Raw genomic sequence first — 19,443 nt, 5'->3', positions numbered from 1 at the left:
AGAGGAGGGAAACAGGCTCCCCGCCGAGCAGAGAGCTCAATGCGGGGCTCAATCCTAGGACCCTGAGATCATGACCTGAGCTGAAGGCAGAGGCCCAACCCGCTGAGCCACCCAGGCACCCCTCCACCCATTCTTCTGTTATCCATTCTCTCACCCTTTAACCACTCAGCTGATATTGATTGGGTACCTGCCCTATGCCACACACCTTTCTAGGTGCTGGGAATATAGCAATAAACACCCTAATCCAGTCCGACTTCCCGGGGCTCCTGTCTCCCATGCCAGGATAGAGTGGGGAAATCCTTCTTTCTCCTCCCTGTCTCCTGCCAATGTCCATAAGAACAAAGGCATTGTTTACTTTATCAAGCAAGACAGACCTGCTGGTTCCCTTGGATTTCTGGGGGAGAAATCACTACAGAAGGCAGTGGTCCTAAGGGTAGTATCCTCGGGGCCACTGCAGGAGGGGCTGGATGGGAAGGGCAGAGCCCAGGAGTCCAGTTCCTCTGTGTACTCAGCGCTGTGGGTCATAGAAAACAAGGCAGCAGGAAGCAAGGCTTTCTGAGACTCTCCCCCATGAATGAGCTGGAAGAAGGTGGGCAGGAATCAAATCAAAGGGGAATTGACTGCAAAAGAAGCCCAGCAGTCTGGAGCTGGGCAAGGAAGGGGGGTGAGGGTAGGCTCTGTGATAAGCTTCGGGCACGGCAGGCCGAGTGCTTGAACTCAGACTGGGGGCATGGACTGCAGAGCCCTCCCCAGCCCAGCCCAGCCCAGCACGAACGCAGCCTTGAAAGGGGTTCACAGTGGGACCCACAATGAAAACTTTGGAAATATCAACAACAGTGAACGTTCTGGGAGGGAAGCAAAATAAATCGGGTCTAACACTAGGAAGGTCTGCAGGCCCTTTAAGGACGAATGAAGAGGGCTTTGTGCACCTCAGCAAAGACCCATTGTGGGCGGCAGAGAATGGGGACTTTTGTCTCTGCCTGCATCCCCATGAAAACGCTGGTGGCCAGCAAATCACCTCTTCTTTGCTTCTGAACTCGCTCCCCACCCCTTCCAACAACTCGAACCTTACAGAAGGCTTTTTTTCTTCTAAAGACTCAAAAGCCTTCATAATACCCCTCTGGGTCCCTCCCCACATGAGGAGGGTTTCTGGAGCCATTGCCCAGAGCCGGGGGACCGGGGTCGGGGGTAAGGTGGGCGGAGGGTCCCACCACCGTGCTGTTCGTTGCACGCTGTGGTCATGTTCTTCAGGCAGGGTGAACAGGACACCTGTGGACCTGTCCCACTCAGGCCTGAGGGCACTTGGCATTTCCTCCCGCCAGGCTTGCTGGAGGGCCACAGAGCTCCCCACATGGCTCTCCATCGCAGTCCCCAGGGGCAGAATGCAGGGATTGCGGAGGACTTGGGGGAAGACAGGGTGGCCCACCACGGAGGCCAAGAGGGAGGGAAGCCGCAAAGGTTTGCAGAAAAGGTCCCATCCCGTCCCTGCTGAGGGACAGCTGCACCCCATGGCACTGAGCTCACAGATCCATCCTGTTCCCACCAACGCACGCAGGGAATCCTCTCCTCCACCCTTCTTGCTTAATTCCCTTCATCATCACTGCCTGGTGGCAGCTTCCTCATGCCCTTGGCGCCCCATCCTGCATTGCTTTGTCCTCCACCGTGGGAATCAGGAGAGAGATGGCCGGCCCCAGGATCATAACCGCTGTTGCAGGGGAGTGCCCTAAAGAACAGTGTCCTCAGCCTCTCTCTTGCCATTGCACCCCGCTCGGCTCATGCATCTGGGTCCCCGATGGGTCTCCCTCTTCCTCCCGCTGCTCTTGGAGTCATCAGACCCTCGGACGCTGGAGCCTGGGGCCAGGCTCAGCTCTCAGTCATAGCCCCATTGCCTTGGGGTGGACCGTCTTTCCAGCCCCAGCAGCCTCACCACTCTCTCGGGAAGCTTCTCCTGCCCCTCCTAGGCTGTGATGTCCTGACACAGGCTCTTAGGGGACTGCATTGGGTTGACAAGGGATCTCTCTGGGTGAAAGACAATGCTTGTTTCTTTAAGGTCTGTGCCATCCGGAGTGTGGGGACAAGGGCTGTGACGGCCCCAAAGCAGACCAGTGTTTGAACTGTGTCCACTTCAGCTTGGGAAGCGCGAAGACCAGCAGGTAAAGGGCTGGGGCTTCTGACTGTATGTCCTGGAGCCCTTCAGAGGGCCACCAAGGTGACCTGTTTCCAGCTGAGCTCTTAGTCCCCCCACAACCCATGCCCTCCTTATGACGTCATGTCATACCTCTCCCCCAGAAAAAGAAATTCCACCGAGAGTGACTGCTTTGGAATTGTATACGTTTTAGTAACTTCTTATCCTCGTCACACAAGTAATTCATTGCCCATACCAGAGAAATCACAGGGTGTGTGGCCTTAAGGTATCTGTGCTCATAAACCATCTTCTAGCCATTTTGTTAAACAGAAATGGGTCAGACTGAGTGGACCAAGGCTGACCGCTTGGGAACTAGAGACAAATGTCATTTTAGAAGCCAGGACTGTTCAGAAAGCACCACGGGCCAGGTCTGGGGGAGCTCCCACCCGCCAAGGGTCCAGTCAGCAGCCATACAGGGCTATGGGCGTGACTCGCATGGGATCCTCGAGCTCCCAGACACAGACACGCTCACCCTGCGCCGTGCAAAGGCAGTGAGCCTGCTTGCTGTCTTTGCTCACTGCCCGTGAGACCAGCTCCCCAAGGGAGGGTGGTGAGTTTGCACCAGGGCTAAAAATTGCAAAAGTCAAATGCCATCACCCAGGTGCTATTGAACGCCTCTTCTGGAGAGACTGAAAGGCGAACCTTCCTAGGTTCTGATCCAAGTCCAGGACCCTCTCCTGTGTACTTAGGAAGCTCTCCGATGGGCTCGCCAAGTCCATGGGCATACACGGTTTAACCTTCACCCCGGACCCTTTGTTTCCCTCCGAGTTTTGCTGACTTGGGGGGTGGAGGGACAGCTAGAATTTCCTCTCCAGCTAGGTGCTCTGCCTTAGCAGGACCCAGTAGGGCTGCAGGCTTGCAGGGTGGTGGTGGGGTCAGGTTGGAAATGTCCTCTGTGGCTCCTGCTCCCACAGGAAGTGCGTGAGCGTGTGCCCTCTGGGCTACTTTGGGGACACAACAGCAAGACGCTGTCGCCGGTGCTACAAGGGGTGTGAGACCTGCTCGGGCAGGAGCCCAACCCAGTGCCTGTCCTGCCGCCGCGGGTTCTATCACCATCAGGAGATGAACACCTGTGTGACATTCTGTCCTGCTGGATTTTATGCTGATGAAAGTAAGTGCATATCTGTGTGCACAGGAATGATGATGAGTCAGTCCTCCCCCGCTGCCCCCCCCCGCCCCAGGCTGGGGTCCCCTCTCCTGGAAGAATTTCCCCAGGGAATCTGGCACCAGCTTATGGACCTGGTAGTTGACACTGGGAAAAAGCCCTGGCTAGGAAGAGCTGCTGAGTTGAAATCAGGATTCGAGTACAGACAGAAGGTTTTCAGTCCTTCAAAAACAAAGAGGAGCCTCTGGCCAGCTTTAATTAGGCTCAGAAGAGGTGAGTTAGTCTTTGTAGCCCACCTTATAGGCAGTGACCACACCCCTAAGGGGTGGGTGATGCTTTCCTGGTCTTGCAGATGGGGAACAAAGCTGAGAGGTGGTACCAGGCCCACAACTAGAAATGGCACAGGTGGGACTTGAACTCAGAGCCACAAAACCAGGTGCCCTGCCATTCCACCAGGCCTGGGGAGGTGGGTGGATGGGCGGGGCCCTGGGGCCCAGGTTCCCATGCCAGAGTTTCACCAATGCACGTCACCCCAGAAGAGGCAAAAGACAGGGTCTGGGTTAAACAGACGGAGGATAGTTCTCAAGTTCAAAGAAGCTACCGTTTTGACGTTGGCAATTCGTGTAGGTCAAAGCCTTCCCACAGAGGCCCTTGCCATGTGGGAGGGATCATTGATCCGGCCTGTGACGGCATGATGGCATGAAGGAGCCAGGAAATCTCTATAGACGTAAAGCCATCCAAGAACCAGAATCCCTTTAGAGGAAAAAGCCATCCTCTCACAAGATGCATTTCACAGCCTTTGCAAACACCTGCCCTGGGCTGCCAGCCAGACCCTTTCCGTAGGTTCCTCCATCCCCACCCTGCTCCCAAGGCAGGAATGATCCTCCCTCGTTGACCCAGCGTCCTCCCTGAACACCTGCTGCGTGTGTGTAATGCCCCCTGTGGGGCCCCAGGAGGAAGCACAGAGGTGTAGCAAGCAGCCCTGAGCTTCCAGGCCCGGACGCCAGGTGGCGATGATGAGGCGCCAGGTGGAAAGACCAGATCAGAACAGGCAAAGGATCCTGGGGTTTGCGGTGACCTAGCGTTTCCCCAGGAGGTGTGCTGGGTGTCCTAGATGTATGTCTTAGTCTTTGTAACTACCAAGTCTTTGCTAAGGTTCCCTATGAAGGCACCAGAGGGCAGCTCTGAGGCCTCTTTAGGCTCCAACTCTGTCCTTTTCTTTTTTTTCTTCTTTTTTTTTTTTTTTAATAAAGACCTGATTATTCTCTGCTCACAGACAGCCGGGAACTCCAGTCCGGTTGAAACAAACAGAAGCAGAGCGTGTCTCCTCTGGAAAGCCGCCCCCCCCACCCCCAGCCTCGAGGTTGTGCAAGAGCTTTAATTTACTCCAGAAGGGAGAGGAGAGAGACCTGTGATCCCACACAGGGGCCTGCGGGTTGTACATGGCCTCTGGCTGTTTGATCACTCCATCACCGCTCCTGGGGGCGGACACCAGGGACACGCGGTTCTACCAAGCCCGCTTTGAAATGCCAGAGTCGTCTTTGCCCAGGATTGATTCATGTCTCTGCTTCTCCTGCTCTTCTCATCTTCTTTTTCTCCAGGTCAGAAAAATTGCCTTACATGCCACCCAAGCTGTAAAAAGTGCGTTGATGAACCAGAAAAATGTACTGTGTGTAAAGAAGGATTCAGGTAAGCCTGTCCCTTCAGACCTGAGGCTTTTTCATTGTTTGTTTCTGTCACTGGCTTACCAAGTTTGGGCAACTTTTTCCTAAAAGATAAAAGCAGAGGCCCAAAGCCCTTGAGGGTAAAGATTCTGAATCTGTACGAACCAGAGATCCACTTGGAGACTGTTTAAAAATAGAAAGTTAGGGGGCACCTGGGTGGCTCTGTCGGTAAAGCATCTGCCTTCCAGTTCAGTTCAGGATTACGGGGTTCTGGGAGGGAGCCCCGCATGGGACTCCCTGCTCAGCAGGAAGCCTGCTTCTCCCTCTGCCTCTGACCCTCTGGCTGCTCACTCTCTCTCTCTCTCCAAATAAATAAATAGAAATCTTTAAAAAATAAATAAAATAATAAAAGTTTAGAGGAAAGGTAAAATCTCTACCTTTTATGCAGTACTTGGGGAACTGGTGAGAGCAACCCTACCATATAAAGTGGGCTGGCTGCTGGAAAGGTGAGGAGCTCCCGTCTTTAGGCACCAGTAAGGGCATCCACTCCCGTGCCCCTCCCAATCTGGGCAAGGGCTTGGGGGGCATTGCAAAGCCCACCCTCCCTCCTCTCCATTCTCTGCCTTTTCTCTCTCTCTTTTTTCCCCCCAGCTCTGGTATCTCCTTCCTACCCTGGAAGCTTGCCCCCAGAAGATGCTTTTTTAGATTCCTGGTTTTCCCTCTCCCACCAAGCTCAGCACACATCTGCTTTAAAAACATTTTGCTGAGTTAATGATTTTTATTGGAATCTGTTGAAATGTTCGTTTAGCCCATTGAATGCAACCACAGTGCATTGAATGCAACCAAATAGACATTACCTGTTCCTCCAAGTTACTGTCTAGCTTAGGAAACATCCTGTTGGAAACTGTGCTGTAAACACTCCCATAGTCCAGGGACTAGAAGAGCCAGGGTCTGTACATTATGGAAGAACGGGAAGGATCCGGGAGAGCGGTGCTTCCCCCCCCTGCAGTATGCCCAAGGAATCACGGGGTGGGCTCCCGTTCAAATGCAGATTCTGGCCTAGCAGCTCCCAGCAGAGCCCTGGGTTCGGCATTTCTAACAGGCTCCCAGGTAAGGAGGGCGCTGCCAGGACTGGGATTCACCAGTAGAGCTGAATGTTTCTGGAGTAGGTACAGAAGAAAAATTTTACAAGCCCTTGTTCCAGGTGCTGTCACCAATAATGCCTCATTTAAATCTTCACAGCAACCTAGGATGTGGGTACTATTTTTTTTTTTAAGATTTTACTTACTTGTTTGAGAGAGAGAGAGAGAACGAGCATGAGCAGGGGGAAGAGCAGAGGGAGAAGCAGGCTCCCTGCTCAGCGGGGAGCGTGATGTGGGCCTCGCGATCCCAAGACCCTGAGATCAGGACCTGAGCCCAAGGCAGATGCTTAACTGATTGAGCCACACAGACGCCCCTAGGATATTGATAATACTGGAAATTGTTCGCCCAGGAAGTGCTGCCTTCATGAGGTTCCCCTCAGCCTGCCCTTACTCTTCCAGATCAGGGAGAGGAAGATCAGGAGAGAAGACGGTCCACGGCCCAAGCTCCCAGGAGTCTGGGGAGAGGAAAGGGAAGCAGGACCCCCAGAGTCACACATCACACCTGTGGTCCTGTAAACGTGTTAGGCAGACGAGGCAGGACTAACAGTGGAAGGATGAAGTGGTCAAGGAAGGAGGTCCCCAAAGGGAGAGGTGGCACTGAGCTGGGGGTGGCCACAGCTGGGGGGCCTGGAACAGGGAGCGATGGTAACCATCTCCCACCTGCGCTGGGTTGGGCTGACACCCAGCCAGGTGTCAGCGGTTGGGGGCTGCGGGGGAGGCTCTGCAAGTCCAATTCATTAGAACTTACTTCCTGCCTTGGGAGCACTGGGGGAGTCCCAGGGAACTGGCTTCTGGATAGTGGGAAAGAGGAGGTCAGCTGCTCAGGTGAGGAACAGGGTCACGGACAGAAAGTCCCGGCCAAGGAGGAACCACATGGACAGAACCAGCGGTTCCTGCCATGACAAGCATTCAGAGAGGCACGCAAACTCGGAAAACATCGTCAGCCATAATCCACAGAAAGCTTCCTTTTATTGCCCAATATCCTTTTAAGCTGTGGCTTCAAATCATCGCTGTCACGTTAAAGCGGTGAGAGCCGCCGAGCTGCTGATTCGCGGCCATTCATCTCTTTAGGGGATAAATGCAGGAAGCGTTCGAGGGGAGACATCAGTTACTAAGCACTTGATTTAACTGCCAGTCTCGGGCGCCCTGGAGTTCCAGAGTGGGCACCCGCCGTGGATGCAAGGAGGCTTCCGGACCCCTTGGCTTCTCCCCACGAAACGCAGGATTCTCTGAATCTCGCCAACATACCAGAGCCCTTGTCCCCTGTGCCTGGTGGCACACAGCTTACAACGTGCACATCCAACACAGTGTCTCTTGCAAAGTGAGGAAATCCCCGTAGCAGACACACTACCGTGTGCCAGACAGCCGTGGCAGGTCTCACGAGCCTTGGCTCATTTCATTTAAGCCAAGCTTGTCCCAGTGCATAGGAGAAGAGACAGGTGAGGGGACAGCCGGTGCTGGCTTACCCCAGGTCGCTGTAGCAGAGCTAGGAAGTGGCCAGGGCAGGGTCCCAGAGTGGGCAGTCCAGCTCGAGAGACAATTCCAGAATCCACACACTCGACTGCATCATGAGGTGAGACAGGGAGGCAGGAACTGTGTCAGGTGGGGCCTGTCCAGTCCCAGGAGTGGATTTTATGTCCAGATCCTCACGAGGCACCAAAGGTTTCAAGCACGGCAGAGGCAGGCCTGGGTCGGGCTCTCAAAACCCGTCTGGCCACCGCCACCCGAAGGGACATATCATCAGCACCGCACTTCGCCACAGCAGGCTGACCAGCCAGACTGAGCCAGCCCGCCACCAGGGGGGACCCACACAAGCTCACTTTCTCCTCTCCATGTTTGGCTTCCAGTTTGGTTCATGAGCCATCACGGACCAAGAGAGAGCCCAGGGACTCAGCCCCAGGGATTTGGGGAAGGAGCCTGGGGCTTCCGGCAGGGGAGTGGGGGTCTGGGGCATCCCTTCCTGCGGGACATCCGGCTGGCTTCAGACCACTCTTTCCCTGCTTTCATTAGCTTGGAACCTCAAGCGGCACAAAGAGCCATGCTTTAGCAACTTTCCTTTCCTCTCATGAAAGGCGATTAAGAGATTGTAATTTCATTAGAATTTTGGAAAGTAGGGGGCTCCTGGGTGGCTCAGATGGTTAAGCGGCTGCCTTTAGCCCAGGTCATGATCTCAAGATCCTGGAATCCAGCCCAGCATCACATAGGGCCTCCCTGCTCAGCGGGGAGTCTGCTTCCCCCTTTCTCTCTGGCTGCCTCTGCCTACTTGTGATCTCTCTCTGTCAAATAAATAAATAAAATCTTTAAAAAAATATTTCGGGGGGGATATGAGAAAACACACCTTTTTTTTTTCCTTCAACAGCTTTGCGAGGGGCAGCTGCATTCCAGACTGTGAACCGGGCACCTACTTTGATTCTGAGCTAATCAGATGTGGGGAATGCCATCACACCTGCCAGACCTGTGTGGGTGAGTTCACCGCCTGCAGGGGCCTTGCTTTCGCTATGCCAGACGGTTGAAGCCTGGGCCACTGACTCTGGGTGAACTGTCTCGAAGCTAGGAAAACCCTAAGACTCTCTGGGCTTCGCTGGGTATTGCAACATTCAATCACAGGGGCCCTTGCAGAGGATGGGGTTGGGAGAAGAGGGGGAAATTAGTGTTTAATGGGTACAGAGTTTCGGCTGGAGGAGCGGAAAGAGTTCTGGAGATGGATGGTGGGGACGGTATTTCATGCCACTGAACCATACCCTTAGAAATGGTAACTATGGGAAATTTGATGTTCTGTTCCTTTCCTTTGCCATTTTAAAAATTCAGAATAAAGAAAACCCCCAAGACCTCACTTTGAGTGAGGCAGCCTGGGTCTCCCGGCATGAGAAGCCCAGCCAGGCTGTGGGTGCTCTAGGGCCCGGGCAGGGATGCTAAGCCGAGGAGGGAAGCTAAGCCCTCAGGAACTGCTCTTTGCCTGGGGCCCGGCCCTCCCCCACGGAAAGGCAAGACTACAAAGCTTCAGAGAAGAGGGGGCCAGAAAGCGAAGGAGGCTTTCTCAAAACACAGCCTGCCTTCCTGGTACCTAGCTTCCCTTATTTTGAACATTTTATTCAAAGAGGAAAAGGCTTCTATAAACAACTTTATGTGTATTATAATTCCCCACAAAGATGATAGCGCAGATGTCTCCCAGGCACCGTTTTTATGCAGAAGAGCCGAGAATGGGTTCGTTTTATGGGGTTTTCTGTTGCAGAGTTATTTGCACTCGATGTTGAAGTGCATTATGAGTTTGTGGGCTCGGATACACTTCAGGTTAAGTCTTCTCCTCCCGATCCCGCCCTTGGCAGGAGCCGCACAGCCCCCCCACCACCCACCCCACGCCACACCCCCCAGCAGCCACGTGGCCACGTGAGCCACATGTGGGCATCAGCTGTGCTCTCCAGGTGTGGACGTGCCACAAGAAGCTGGGCTGTGGTCAAGGCCAGAACCCCAAAGCCTACAGGGGATGTGTCCTCCGGGGACAACGCCGCAGCAGCAGGAGCTCAGCATGTGGAAATATCCTCCATCCCCCACCCAACCCCCCTCAGTTCAGCTTTTTTCCCTACCCATTTGCTCTCTGATTTTTTTGCTCTCGTGTTTATTCCTTGTTTTCTTTGTCTCCTCGTTGAGCCCAGGTTGATTAAGGAGCATTGCCGGTGTCACTTGTTGAAATTTCATTGTCACCCGTAATCCATAACATTCAGAAATGTGCCTTTACACCGCTTTTGATTTCAGTAATTCGATTTACTTTTTTCGATTTACTTTTCTTTCTCTGCATCCCCAGACTGCCTGTTGGCAAACAGCTTTGTAGAGATGCTCATAGTTTCTCTCATCTCCACACGGTGACTTCTCTGTCCCTTCAGGCATTGAATTCAATGGCGTGCAGGGCTAAGGCTGTCTGGTGGTGGTGGGGCGGTGGAGGGGGGGGGTCTCTCTGCCTCCATGTGCCGGCCTGCTTGGCTTCTTTCTAAGCTCCTAAGATGCATGCATCCAGTCCCTGGCAGCGGCTTGGAAGAGGGCCTACTTCTCTGCTCTGAGTGGCCTAGAGGTTTCTTTGCTCCCTGTCAAATGTGAGTCTGTGTCTGGAAGTTGCTGTTCTCAGCTGTCAGCTCCCCTCCCCCTGGAGGCCCCAGGCCCACCTAGCCTTCCCCTCCCTGCCCCAACTCAGTGATCACTGCTGCCCATCCCTGATACAGAGGCCTAAGCATGGGCATGGGGAGGGTTGTGGTCAGGGAAAAGTGCAGGGTGGGACATGGTGGCCTCTGTCTCCACCCGGGGCTGGCAGTGCCCCAGGGCATTTGGACAAGCCTCTTGCCCATTCCTGGTCCAAATACCCAGAGTCCTGGTACAGAGGATGTGACCCCTTAGGGTTACCTGCCAGCTGTGGGGTGCTGTAGGGGACCCATGGGATAGGGAGGTGCCTGGCTCAGCTTGTTCCCAGTTGGGACATGGCCCATTGGTCAGGACTGCGCAGCTGGTAAAGCATATGCATGACAAGTTGAGGGGTGGTGCCTCAGGTCTGTGTGAGGGTCGGCCTCCACTCGTGGGCATCCCTTCCTCAAGCCCAAGGGAGAAGGACATGAAATAGCAGATCCCAGCTCCATGACAGCTGGAGAGAGAGATTGCAGAAGCAAGGAAAGCATGTTATATGTTATACCCTTAATGGCACATTTTGCCTGAGTTTGGAACAAGGACCCCACGTGTTCACTTTGTAGTAGACCCCACAAATGATATATTGGGTCCTGAGTAAGCAAACCCATCTTAGGGTGAGGATCTGGGGGTGCTTTTCAAGTGTCCGAAGCCTGCAGAGACTTGTAACTGCACAGAATCCTTAAGAGACTTTGGGTTCGAAAGTTCGTAGATTGTGGTAATTGTGAAAATGGTCAGTCCTGAAAATTGGTGTTTAATCAGCTTTTTTATTATTGTGGCAAACTACCCTTATCAAGTTTGCCATCTTAACCGGTTTTAAGTGTACGCTTCCGTGGTATTAAGTACATTCACATCGTTCCTCTCCACGATCCGTTGCCAGAACTGCTTCCTCTTCCCCCACTGAGTGTGCTTCATTCCCTTTAAAGTTTAGTAAATTGAACTTTTAACTAAATACAATTGACCCGTGGGGCGCCTGGGTGGCTCAGTTGGTTGGGTGACTGCCTTCGGCTCAGGTCATGATCCCGGAGTCCCAGGATCGAGTCCCGCGTCAGGCTCCCAGCTCTATGGGGAGTCTGCTTCTCCCTCTGAGCTTCTCCCCTCTCAGGCTCTCTCTCACTCTCTCAAATAAATAAATAAAATCTTTAAAAATAAATAAATAAATACAATTGACCCTTCAACAATGTGGGTTTGACCTGCATGGGTCCACGTAGACACTGATCTTTTTTTTCATACATACAGTAAATGTATTTTCTCTTCCTTATATTTTCTTAATAACATTTTCTTTGTATAGCTGTATTTATTCTAAGAATGTGGTATATAATATGAATAATGTACACAGTATGTGGTAATTGTTTATGTTATCAGAAAGGCTTCTGGCCAACAGTAGATGCTTAGTAGTTAAGTTTTGGGGAAATCCAAAGTTATAGGCAGATTTTTGACATCATGGGGGGTTGGTGCCCCAAACCCTGTTGGTCAAGGTCAACAACACAAACACAAACAAGTGTTCTCTCCCATCACAGAAACTCCTTAGGCATCAAGGACCCTAGTGACTGAGGCAGGAGAAAGTGGGTAACAGTGTTCAGCAGGGACAGCCATAGGGACCATACAGCTCCTGAGGCCCTGGGCTTCTAAGGGCCAATGGCCAATGCCAGATGCTCCCTAGAGATAAATGATGGTGCAGGGGGAGGCAGAGCACAGGAGCAGTCTTCCATCTAGAATGACATAATATAACTGGACAGAAACCCTACATATCTGCAGGGCATTGCTGTGAAGGAAGGAGGACATCCCATGTGGACACTGTGGGTGGGTGGGCAGTGTTCATTATGGAGCCCCCCAAAAAAGGCTCCTGCTTCTGCATCCCACTCTCAATGCTGGATGAGCTCAGAATTCCCTTCCAGGTGGAAAGCTGTAGTTCTGAGCAATGAAACCAGCTGCCAGAGCATTGAAACTTGGGGCCAGTGGGACCACGCAGCAGACCCCTGTCTGTATGGGGGTCTTCCCTTGACACAGCCAAGAGGCCCCTTCTAAGTCCAGGAGCCACTCCAGGAAGAGAGCCAGAGGTCACTGCCTTAGCTGCCAGGCCTCGACCAAAGACCACAGCGGAATTAGAGGAGAAAGTTTAACAAGGGACTGTGATCACCAGAAGCATCTAAGATGACTTCTTCCCCATGTTCAACCCCCTAAGCTATCAGCCAGGGACCACCTCGCTGCCTCTGACACCCCATCAGGGGCTCCTCAGCGACATTTGGCACAGAGTAGACTCCGGAGCTTATTGGTTGTTAAATGAGTGACTGACAGACGTACAAACGGATAGCAGTTTCTTCATTCTGGACAACGTCTGCCGCAGGCTGATGAGTCCACTCGGGTTGAGCTGCGCATTCTCCCTCTGGACTCTTGGTCCTTCCTTCTGAGCTTTGGTCTCTTGGGGTTGCCACTCCCCACTCCGTAAGCCCTTAGTTGTTTGCTCTCTGTGGTCAAAAATGACCTGGTTGTCCACACCGACTGCCAGTCTACACCATCCCCCTAAAATCTCTTCCTTCACTTTTCCCACTTCCTACATGGTCATCCATCCCAGAGAAATAGGTGAGCCGCCAATGTGAGCCACTGATACAATGTTACATTTCCTAGAAAAACAGGCAGAAATAAGGCTAATAGTGTATCTTATTTAACCCAGTGTCCCTAAGATATTATCATTCCAACAAATAACGAACATAAAATATCAGGGCTTTTTCATGCTGTTATTATGTGAGGCATTTGGAATCCAGTGTGTGATGGATTCCACACTTGCAGTAGGTCTCTGTTTGGTACAGACACACTTTAAGTGCTCTAAGCTACCCAGGGCTGCCACCAGCAAAAAGAAGTGAGACCAAGGGCTCTTGGCAAGGAAATGTTTGGAGTCGGGGCCATCAGACATGGCCCTGAGGGTGGGGATTATGCTGAGCCTAGCTCATGCCTCCACGTTCCTCCCTGCGAAATGCGGACATGGGCGAGGATGGCCTGGGGCAGGCAGGGTGGGCAGCTGGGAACCCTAGCTGCAGTGGTGGACGTGAGGCATCTGGACCATTCCCCAGGTCCCCAGGGCACCGTGCCAGGCCCAGAACATGGTCACGGGCAGGCCATCCCTGACATCTGCTTCTGTCCCATACCCCCCACCAGGACCCAGCAGAGAAGAATGTATTCACTGTGCGGCAAACTTCCACTTCCAAGACTGGAAATGTGTACCGGCCTGTGGCGAAGGCTTCTATCCAGAGGAGATGCTGGGCTTGCCCCACAAAGTGTGCCGAAGGTACGCAGTCCTTTCAGATGGTCTTCCTAGCTCAGGCCAGGATTGCTGGGGAATGAGTGGGGCTCCTGGGTGGCTCAGTTGGTGAAGTACCCCACTGTAGATTTTGGCTCAGGTCATGATCTCAAGTTTGTGAGATCAAGCCCTCCATTGGGCTCCATGCTCAGCAAAGAGTCTGCTTGAGAATCTCTCTCTCCCTCTCCCTTTGCCCCTCCCCCTGCCCTTTCTCTCTCTCTCAAATAAATAAATGTTGGGGCACCTCGGTGGCTCAGTTGGTTAGGTGTCTGCCTTTGGCTCAGGTCATGATCCCAGAGTCCTGGGATCAAGTTCCACAATGGCCTCCTTGCTCAGCGGGGAGCCTGCTTCTCTCTCTGCCTCTGCCTGCCTCTCCCCTTGCTTGTGCATGCTCTCTCTCAGTCTCTGACAAAGAAATAAATAAATCTTTAAAAATAAATAAATCTTAAAAAATTAAACATAAGAAAAAGATTGCCGGGGAATGGTGTTTCCCTGTGCCAGCAAAGGGAGCTTCCCTGGGGCTGGGGGAGGGTGCCACATCACATCACTGCAGAGGGAGCTGTAGGTACGGTGGGGGTAGCGGAACCCATTTAGAGTGGAGGGACTCCTGTAGTTGGTGATTGCCAAGGTCACAGGTTTGTTGGTGGCGTTCATTCCTTTGTTCATTTAATGAGTTTTGAGTGCCTGGAGCTCTGTAGCTGGGTCGGGGCAGGAGGCAGAGTAACAAGGTGCCTGTCTTGCAGCCTTGGCAGCCCCCACGGGAGCTCCTTCTGTGCTACAGCCCCGGATGCATTCACACTGGTGGTAATTAAGGAAACTATGTATTGGGCTTCGTTTGGGGATTTTTTTTTTTTCATTTTACATTAGATAGAGAAAATTTAGGTCCAGACAATGTCCTCATTCTAAAGCCATTCCCTGCGCAGTCACTGAACGTAGATTGTAACTCGCTCTCCTTTTCATATGTGTCTGTGCAGCGCACCATTCTTTTTGATGGCTTCTAGCCCTGTAGTGTTCCTTACCTTTCTCATTGGACATGAGCAGTGGAAGAAGAAGCCATTTCTTGGGTGTCCTCTTGTCTTGCTGAATAGTTATTGCCTTTTCCTCAGGACTTTATAACCTAGATCCCCAGACAGTCAGGGCAGCTTGTCTTGTTCAGGGTGAGAGCAATAATGAGACGTTGCAAGGTGGCCTTGATGATAATGATGGTGGGGGGTGGGGGAGGGGCCTTTCTTCTGAAATAAACTCAAAACTGGGGAGCCCTGGAGACACATAGTACAGCTTGGCTGGGGAGACCTTGCCCTGTCTTTCAGCTCACAGCTGGGAACCCACAGTGGAGTGGCTCCCCAGGCTGTGTTTGAGAACTGCTCTGGGTTCTAATGTATTTTCTTAAAACAAAAACAAGCGGGGCACCTGGGTAGCTCAGTCAGTTAAGCATCTGCCTTGGGATCGGGTCAGGGTCCTGGGATCCTGGGATTGAGCCCTGAATCGTCCTCTCTGCTAGGCAGGAAGCCTGCTTCTCCCTCTCCCTCTGCGTGCTGCTCCCCCTGCTTGTGCTTTCTCTCTCTGTGTCGAATAAGTAAATAAAATATTTTTAAAAAACCAAAAAACCAAAAACAAAACAAAAAAAAGCAAACAAAAGAACCTACAGTCATCCAATGAGAGACCACGAAGTCCTTGCACTTTTTGGACTCCTAGTAGAAGTTCCCGAGGGGTTATGTATCTGGACGGGGTCAGCCACCTCTTCTGAGCTGGTTTGAAATAGGAATCTTGCCACCTTCACTCATCCTTGCTGAGTCCTGCATAGCGTCCTCAGCATGGGTGTCTGAATTAAGCCTTTCATTTTAACCAGCCCTCTGGTTCAATGATAATTACTAAGTAATTATCTAAGTATGGCAGCCCAGGGAGAATGTGGAATTAAACAGTGATAATCACTTCCTTTTGTCAGATGCCTAGGATATCACAGGATGCTGGGCATCCCCATGAGCGTGGCCACCCACACCCCACGGGGCACCCAGAAGCTATGGTCTCCCCAACCCAGGAGGCAGGAATTAGGCATCCCCCCCCCACCCTGAGCCCCTCCTTGACATCAGAAGACAGCAGTTTCTGGGTGCTCACCTCCACAGGAGGGAAAGCTTTCAGGCCCAGAGTGGAGTCCAGTGTTGGGGCTCACACAGCAGATCTTGGAGATACACCCCCAGGAGATCACACAAGGCGCTGGATGGTGAAATGTCAGCCTTTCAGGAATCTTCCATCTTCAGAGTCCCGTGGCTCTGAACACCCCTTCTGCGTGGATTCCTCCTGAAGGAAGAGCAGTCTTGGTCTGCTGGGTTGTGCAGGGCGTCTCCCCACTCAGGCGCCAGCAAATTTTAGGATTCGGCCTCCTGCAGGCCCCAGGGTGCTGCGTGGTGCTGGGCCTAGCCCCGGCTGGTGGGCCCTGGCTGCTCTGTGGGAAAACCAGGCCAGGACTCAGGCCTGCTGGCTTGGCAGCCAAGAGGCCAAGAAGACCCACAAAGCGAGGCCCAAAGTGGAGAACAGTCCATGATGAAGATCTCAGAGGAGGGGCTGGACACCTCCCAAGGCGTAGTAAGAGGATGCAGAAGTACAAGCAAGGACCTCTCTGAAGACAGCAATTCGCTGGGGTTCCTGCCTGAGGGGTGGCTGGCCTATCATGCCTCCAGGCCTCCCCACTGTCCCCTGCTCCCTCCGCCCCTCCTGGGTGACCAGCAGGGCAGAAACCATGCCTGCCTTCTGCTTTGTTCTGTGCTCAGACTGAAGCGCGACAAGACTCGCTGTCTGACCTCACTGGGAACAGCCCAAAGGCGAAAGGAGAGAAGAGGACCTGGCCCCTGCACTGGAGCAGGGAAGAGGGGAAGAGGGGCTACAGTGGCAGGCCCACTTCCGGAGTCTGGCAGGACAAAGTTGCCATGGTGTTTATGGGGGAAGTAGGCACCGTAGAAAGTGACAGAACCGGAGGTGTTTGGAAGCCCCCCTGCCTAAGAGGACTGCCTGCAGGGCAGAAAGGAGGCCACGAGGCTCTTTCAGAGAAGCAGGGACGTCAAGGCCATTGCTTTTTTTTTTTTTTTTAGACTTTATTTATTTATTTGTTTTGACAGAGAGAGAAATCACAAGTAGGCAGAGAGGCAGGCAGGGGGCGGGGGGGGGGGGGGGAGCAGGCTCCCCGCTGAGCAGGGAGCCAGATGTGGGGCTCAAATCCCAGGACCCTGAGATCATGACCTGAGCCGAAGGCAGAGGCTTAACCCACTGTGCCATCCAGGCGCCCGCAAGGCGGTTGGTTGAGGGGGACATTGAGAGGTCCCTGGAGAGACATCATCCTTCCCTAGGAATAGCATGATTTGGGATTCTTCCCCTGAGCTGGGGCCTCCACAGCCAAGCCCGACTCCTTGACCTGGGCCTTGTGAGACCCCAAGCAGGGAGCTGCTCAGAGCCTGCCCAGGATTCTCTGCCTGTGGGCCTGGGAGGTACTGAATGGTGTTATGTTAAGCTGCCTGGTTTGTCCGAGTCTGTTACACAGCCCTAGAAGATGGACACACCTGCATTCCCACTGGGGGCTGGCAGGGAGACCCCTGACCTTGGTGGAAGAAGTCTTTCTTCTTACCTTCTTCTCCAGATACAAGCAGGTGGTTCTCTACCTTAGCCTGCCCCACTCACTGGTCCGTTGAAGCAGCCTTCAGCCACCGCCTGGGAGTGCTGGCCCCAGGCCTTTGAGAGCACTGACCTCCCGCTAAGCAGTGAGGAGAGGCCCTAGTTCTAGTCCTGCAGGGCTGGTCGGTAAAAGAAGCAGAGATCCCGGGGGGAAGTCATCCCTTGGGCTGTGGTGTCGGGGTTTGTGGCTGAGCCACCCCCAAGGTGTGCAGGACCTGGGCCAGACCCTAGCGGCTTCCCCAAAGTGCATAGAAACAGGGTCCCACGCAGCAGGCCCCGCCCTACCTCCCGGTTGTCCAGCGGAAGGCCGCTTCGGGGAGAGGCCATCAACCGCCCCCAGGTTGTTGATGACGTCTAGCTGCTGACGGAGCATGTGGCATGAGTCCTCAGCAAAGAACTGACCACACCGGGCAGAGGCAGGAGTCCTCGGAGGAAGACTCTGGCTCCACATGCCCGGCCCACCCCTCCTGGGCGCTGCATGCCCCGCCCACCCCGTCTGAGCTCCGCCCCATGGGCGGTTCCACCTGCAGCGGGCATCTGAGGAGAGAGGGAGGGCGACAGCCTGGAGCGTGGTGAGACCTGGGTACCAGGAGCTGGACTCAGAAAAGGCAGTGGGTGTGGCCCAGGTCTGAACGCAGCCCAGAGAGGGCGAGGTGTGGATGCAGACCTGGGGCGGGGATGGAGAGCTCTTTCTCCTTCTTTTAGAGGGCCTGGTGTTCGGTAGTTCAGACTTGGCAGGCCCTGCGGTCTCCTTCCCAGCTATTCAGTTCTGCCCCCGAAGAAGCAGCCACAGGTGATCTATAGATAAGCGAGTGACTGTTCCAGTACAACTACTGGATGTGGCCTGCGAGCCGCTGTGTGCCACCCCTCTCCTGGGGTCATGGTACTCTCTAGTAGAAAGAGCCCCGGGTCCCATCTCTGGGGCAGGAACTGCAAGACCCTCACCCTACCCGCCCGCCCTGGGGGGAGGCTGGCATCACCGTGAAGGCCGCTCAGCCTCCTCCGCCGCAGCAGTCCCCCAGGCCTGCTCTGGGATCTGGTTTGCCACATCCCTGTCCCTGAGTCCCAACGCTATAGCTCAGAGCTGGGCAGCTGCCCAGGGGTGCGTGTGCTGATGCTGCTTGAGGAGCCAGCTGTGGGACGGGTGCCGGTGTCCAAGAAAGTGTCCAGGCGAGCCACAGGGAATCTGTGAGCCACTGGGGCCTGGGCCCATCAGCCCCTGGCAGGCTTCTGCCCACTGGCCGTGACCATCTTCACCCGTCCCCAGGGCGATAGTGCAATCAGGCGGGTGGAGGGATGTGCAGACACTTGTCTCGGGTTTCAGGCAGTCACAGTTGCAGGGTGGGCAGGAGGGTAGAGGGCTCCGGGAGGGGTGCGTGGAGCGCTCGGCCCCTTCCCGCAGCAGCAGCATGAACCTGTGTCCTCCGGCAGGTGTGACGAGAGCTGCCTGAGCTGCGAAGGCTCCAGCAGGAACTGCAGCAGGTGTAAGACGGGCTTCACACTGTTGGGCAGCACATGCATCACCAACCACACGTGCAGCAACGGTGAGCACCTACGGGGCTGCCCTTGGAGGAGCCCAGCTCGTGGCTTGTGGCCAAAAAGGAGAAGGAGATGCAGGCACAGAAGCCCTCTGAAGGGTGGGCGGGCCACGCCTTTGGGTGACCATTGGGGATCCCTCTCATTCTCCCGTCCCTTTATGCCTCTGTCATTGATCAGCGAGGCATCCTGGCCACAGGCTACTGCTGCTCTATTTGTTGGATGACTCTTAAAACTGATTTTGTGCTTGAACTTTTCCCACTCTCATGCCGTGAACCCCGGTGGCCTGGGTGTGGTGAGTTCTCTTAGGAGAGGCCTGACCTCGGGGCTCCAAGTCAGGGGGCCCCAAGTGTCTCAGCCTCAGAGCCCAGAGTCGAGGCCCGCACATCCCACAGGGAAGCCCTGCGTCTGTGCTGTGGGAGATCCCTGGTTCTTGAGGTCCCCTGGAGACCAGGGAGGGCCATGAAGACATAAACTCTGGGGGAGCCCGGAGTCCAGTTTGGGGATTCCAGGCAGAGGACTCTGGCCTGGAGACGTGGTGTGGCAGGGAAGATTCTGTGCTCGGCTGGCCACCAGGAGGAACAGTGAGCACCAGCTCTGGGCACTATGAACTGGCTTACAAGAAAGGAACCTGGAAGTCCCATGGAGCCATCCCCGGCCCCACCCTGGCTCAGCACAGACCC

The 19,443-nt window shown here is 54.0% G+C and overlaps 1 protein-coding gene across 2 annotated transcripts in view; it reads left to right on the top strand.

Annotated features, from left to right (window-relative positions):
* The window catches only part of PCSK6 (proprotein convertase subtilisin/kexin type 6), a 181,846-nt gene that overhangs the window by 160,258 nt on the left and 2,145 nt on the right, over positions 1 to 19,443 (top strand). For both annotated transcript variants that reach the window (XM_046008470.1, XM_046008469.1), the window contains 6 exons: positions 2,051 to 2,153; positions 3,100 to 3,296; positions 4,892 to 4,979; positions 8,456 to 8,559; positions 13,420 to 13,549; positions 18,656 to 18,768. In XM_046008470.1, the coding sequence (XP_045864426.1) occupies positions 2,051 to 2,153; positions 3,100 to 3,296; positions 4,892 to 4,979; positions 8,456 to 8,559; positions 13,420 to 13,549; positions 18,656 to 18,768 (735 nt within the window). The remainder of the gene's footprint in view (positions 1 to 2,050; positions 2,154 to 3,099; positions 3,297 to 4,891; positions 4,980 to 8,455; positions 8,560 to 13,419; positions 13,550 to 18,655; positions 18,769 to 19,443) is intronic.

Source organism: Meles meles, chromosome 6 (genome assembly GCF_922984935.1).
Source record: "Meles meles chromosome 6, mMelMel3.1 paternal haplotype, whole genome shotgun sequence".
NCBI lineage: Eukaryota > Metazoa > Chordata > Mammalia > Carnivora > Mustelidae > Meles > Meles meles.
This window is presented reverse-complemented; position numbering and strand designations above follow the sequence as displayed.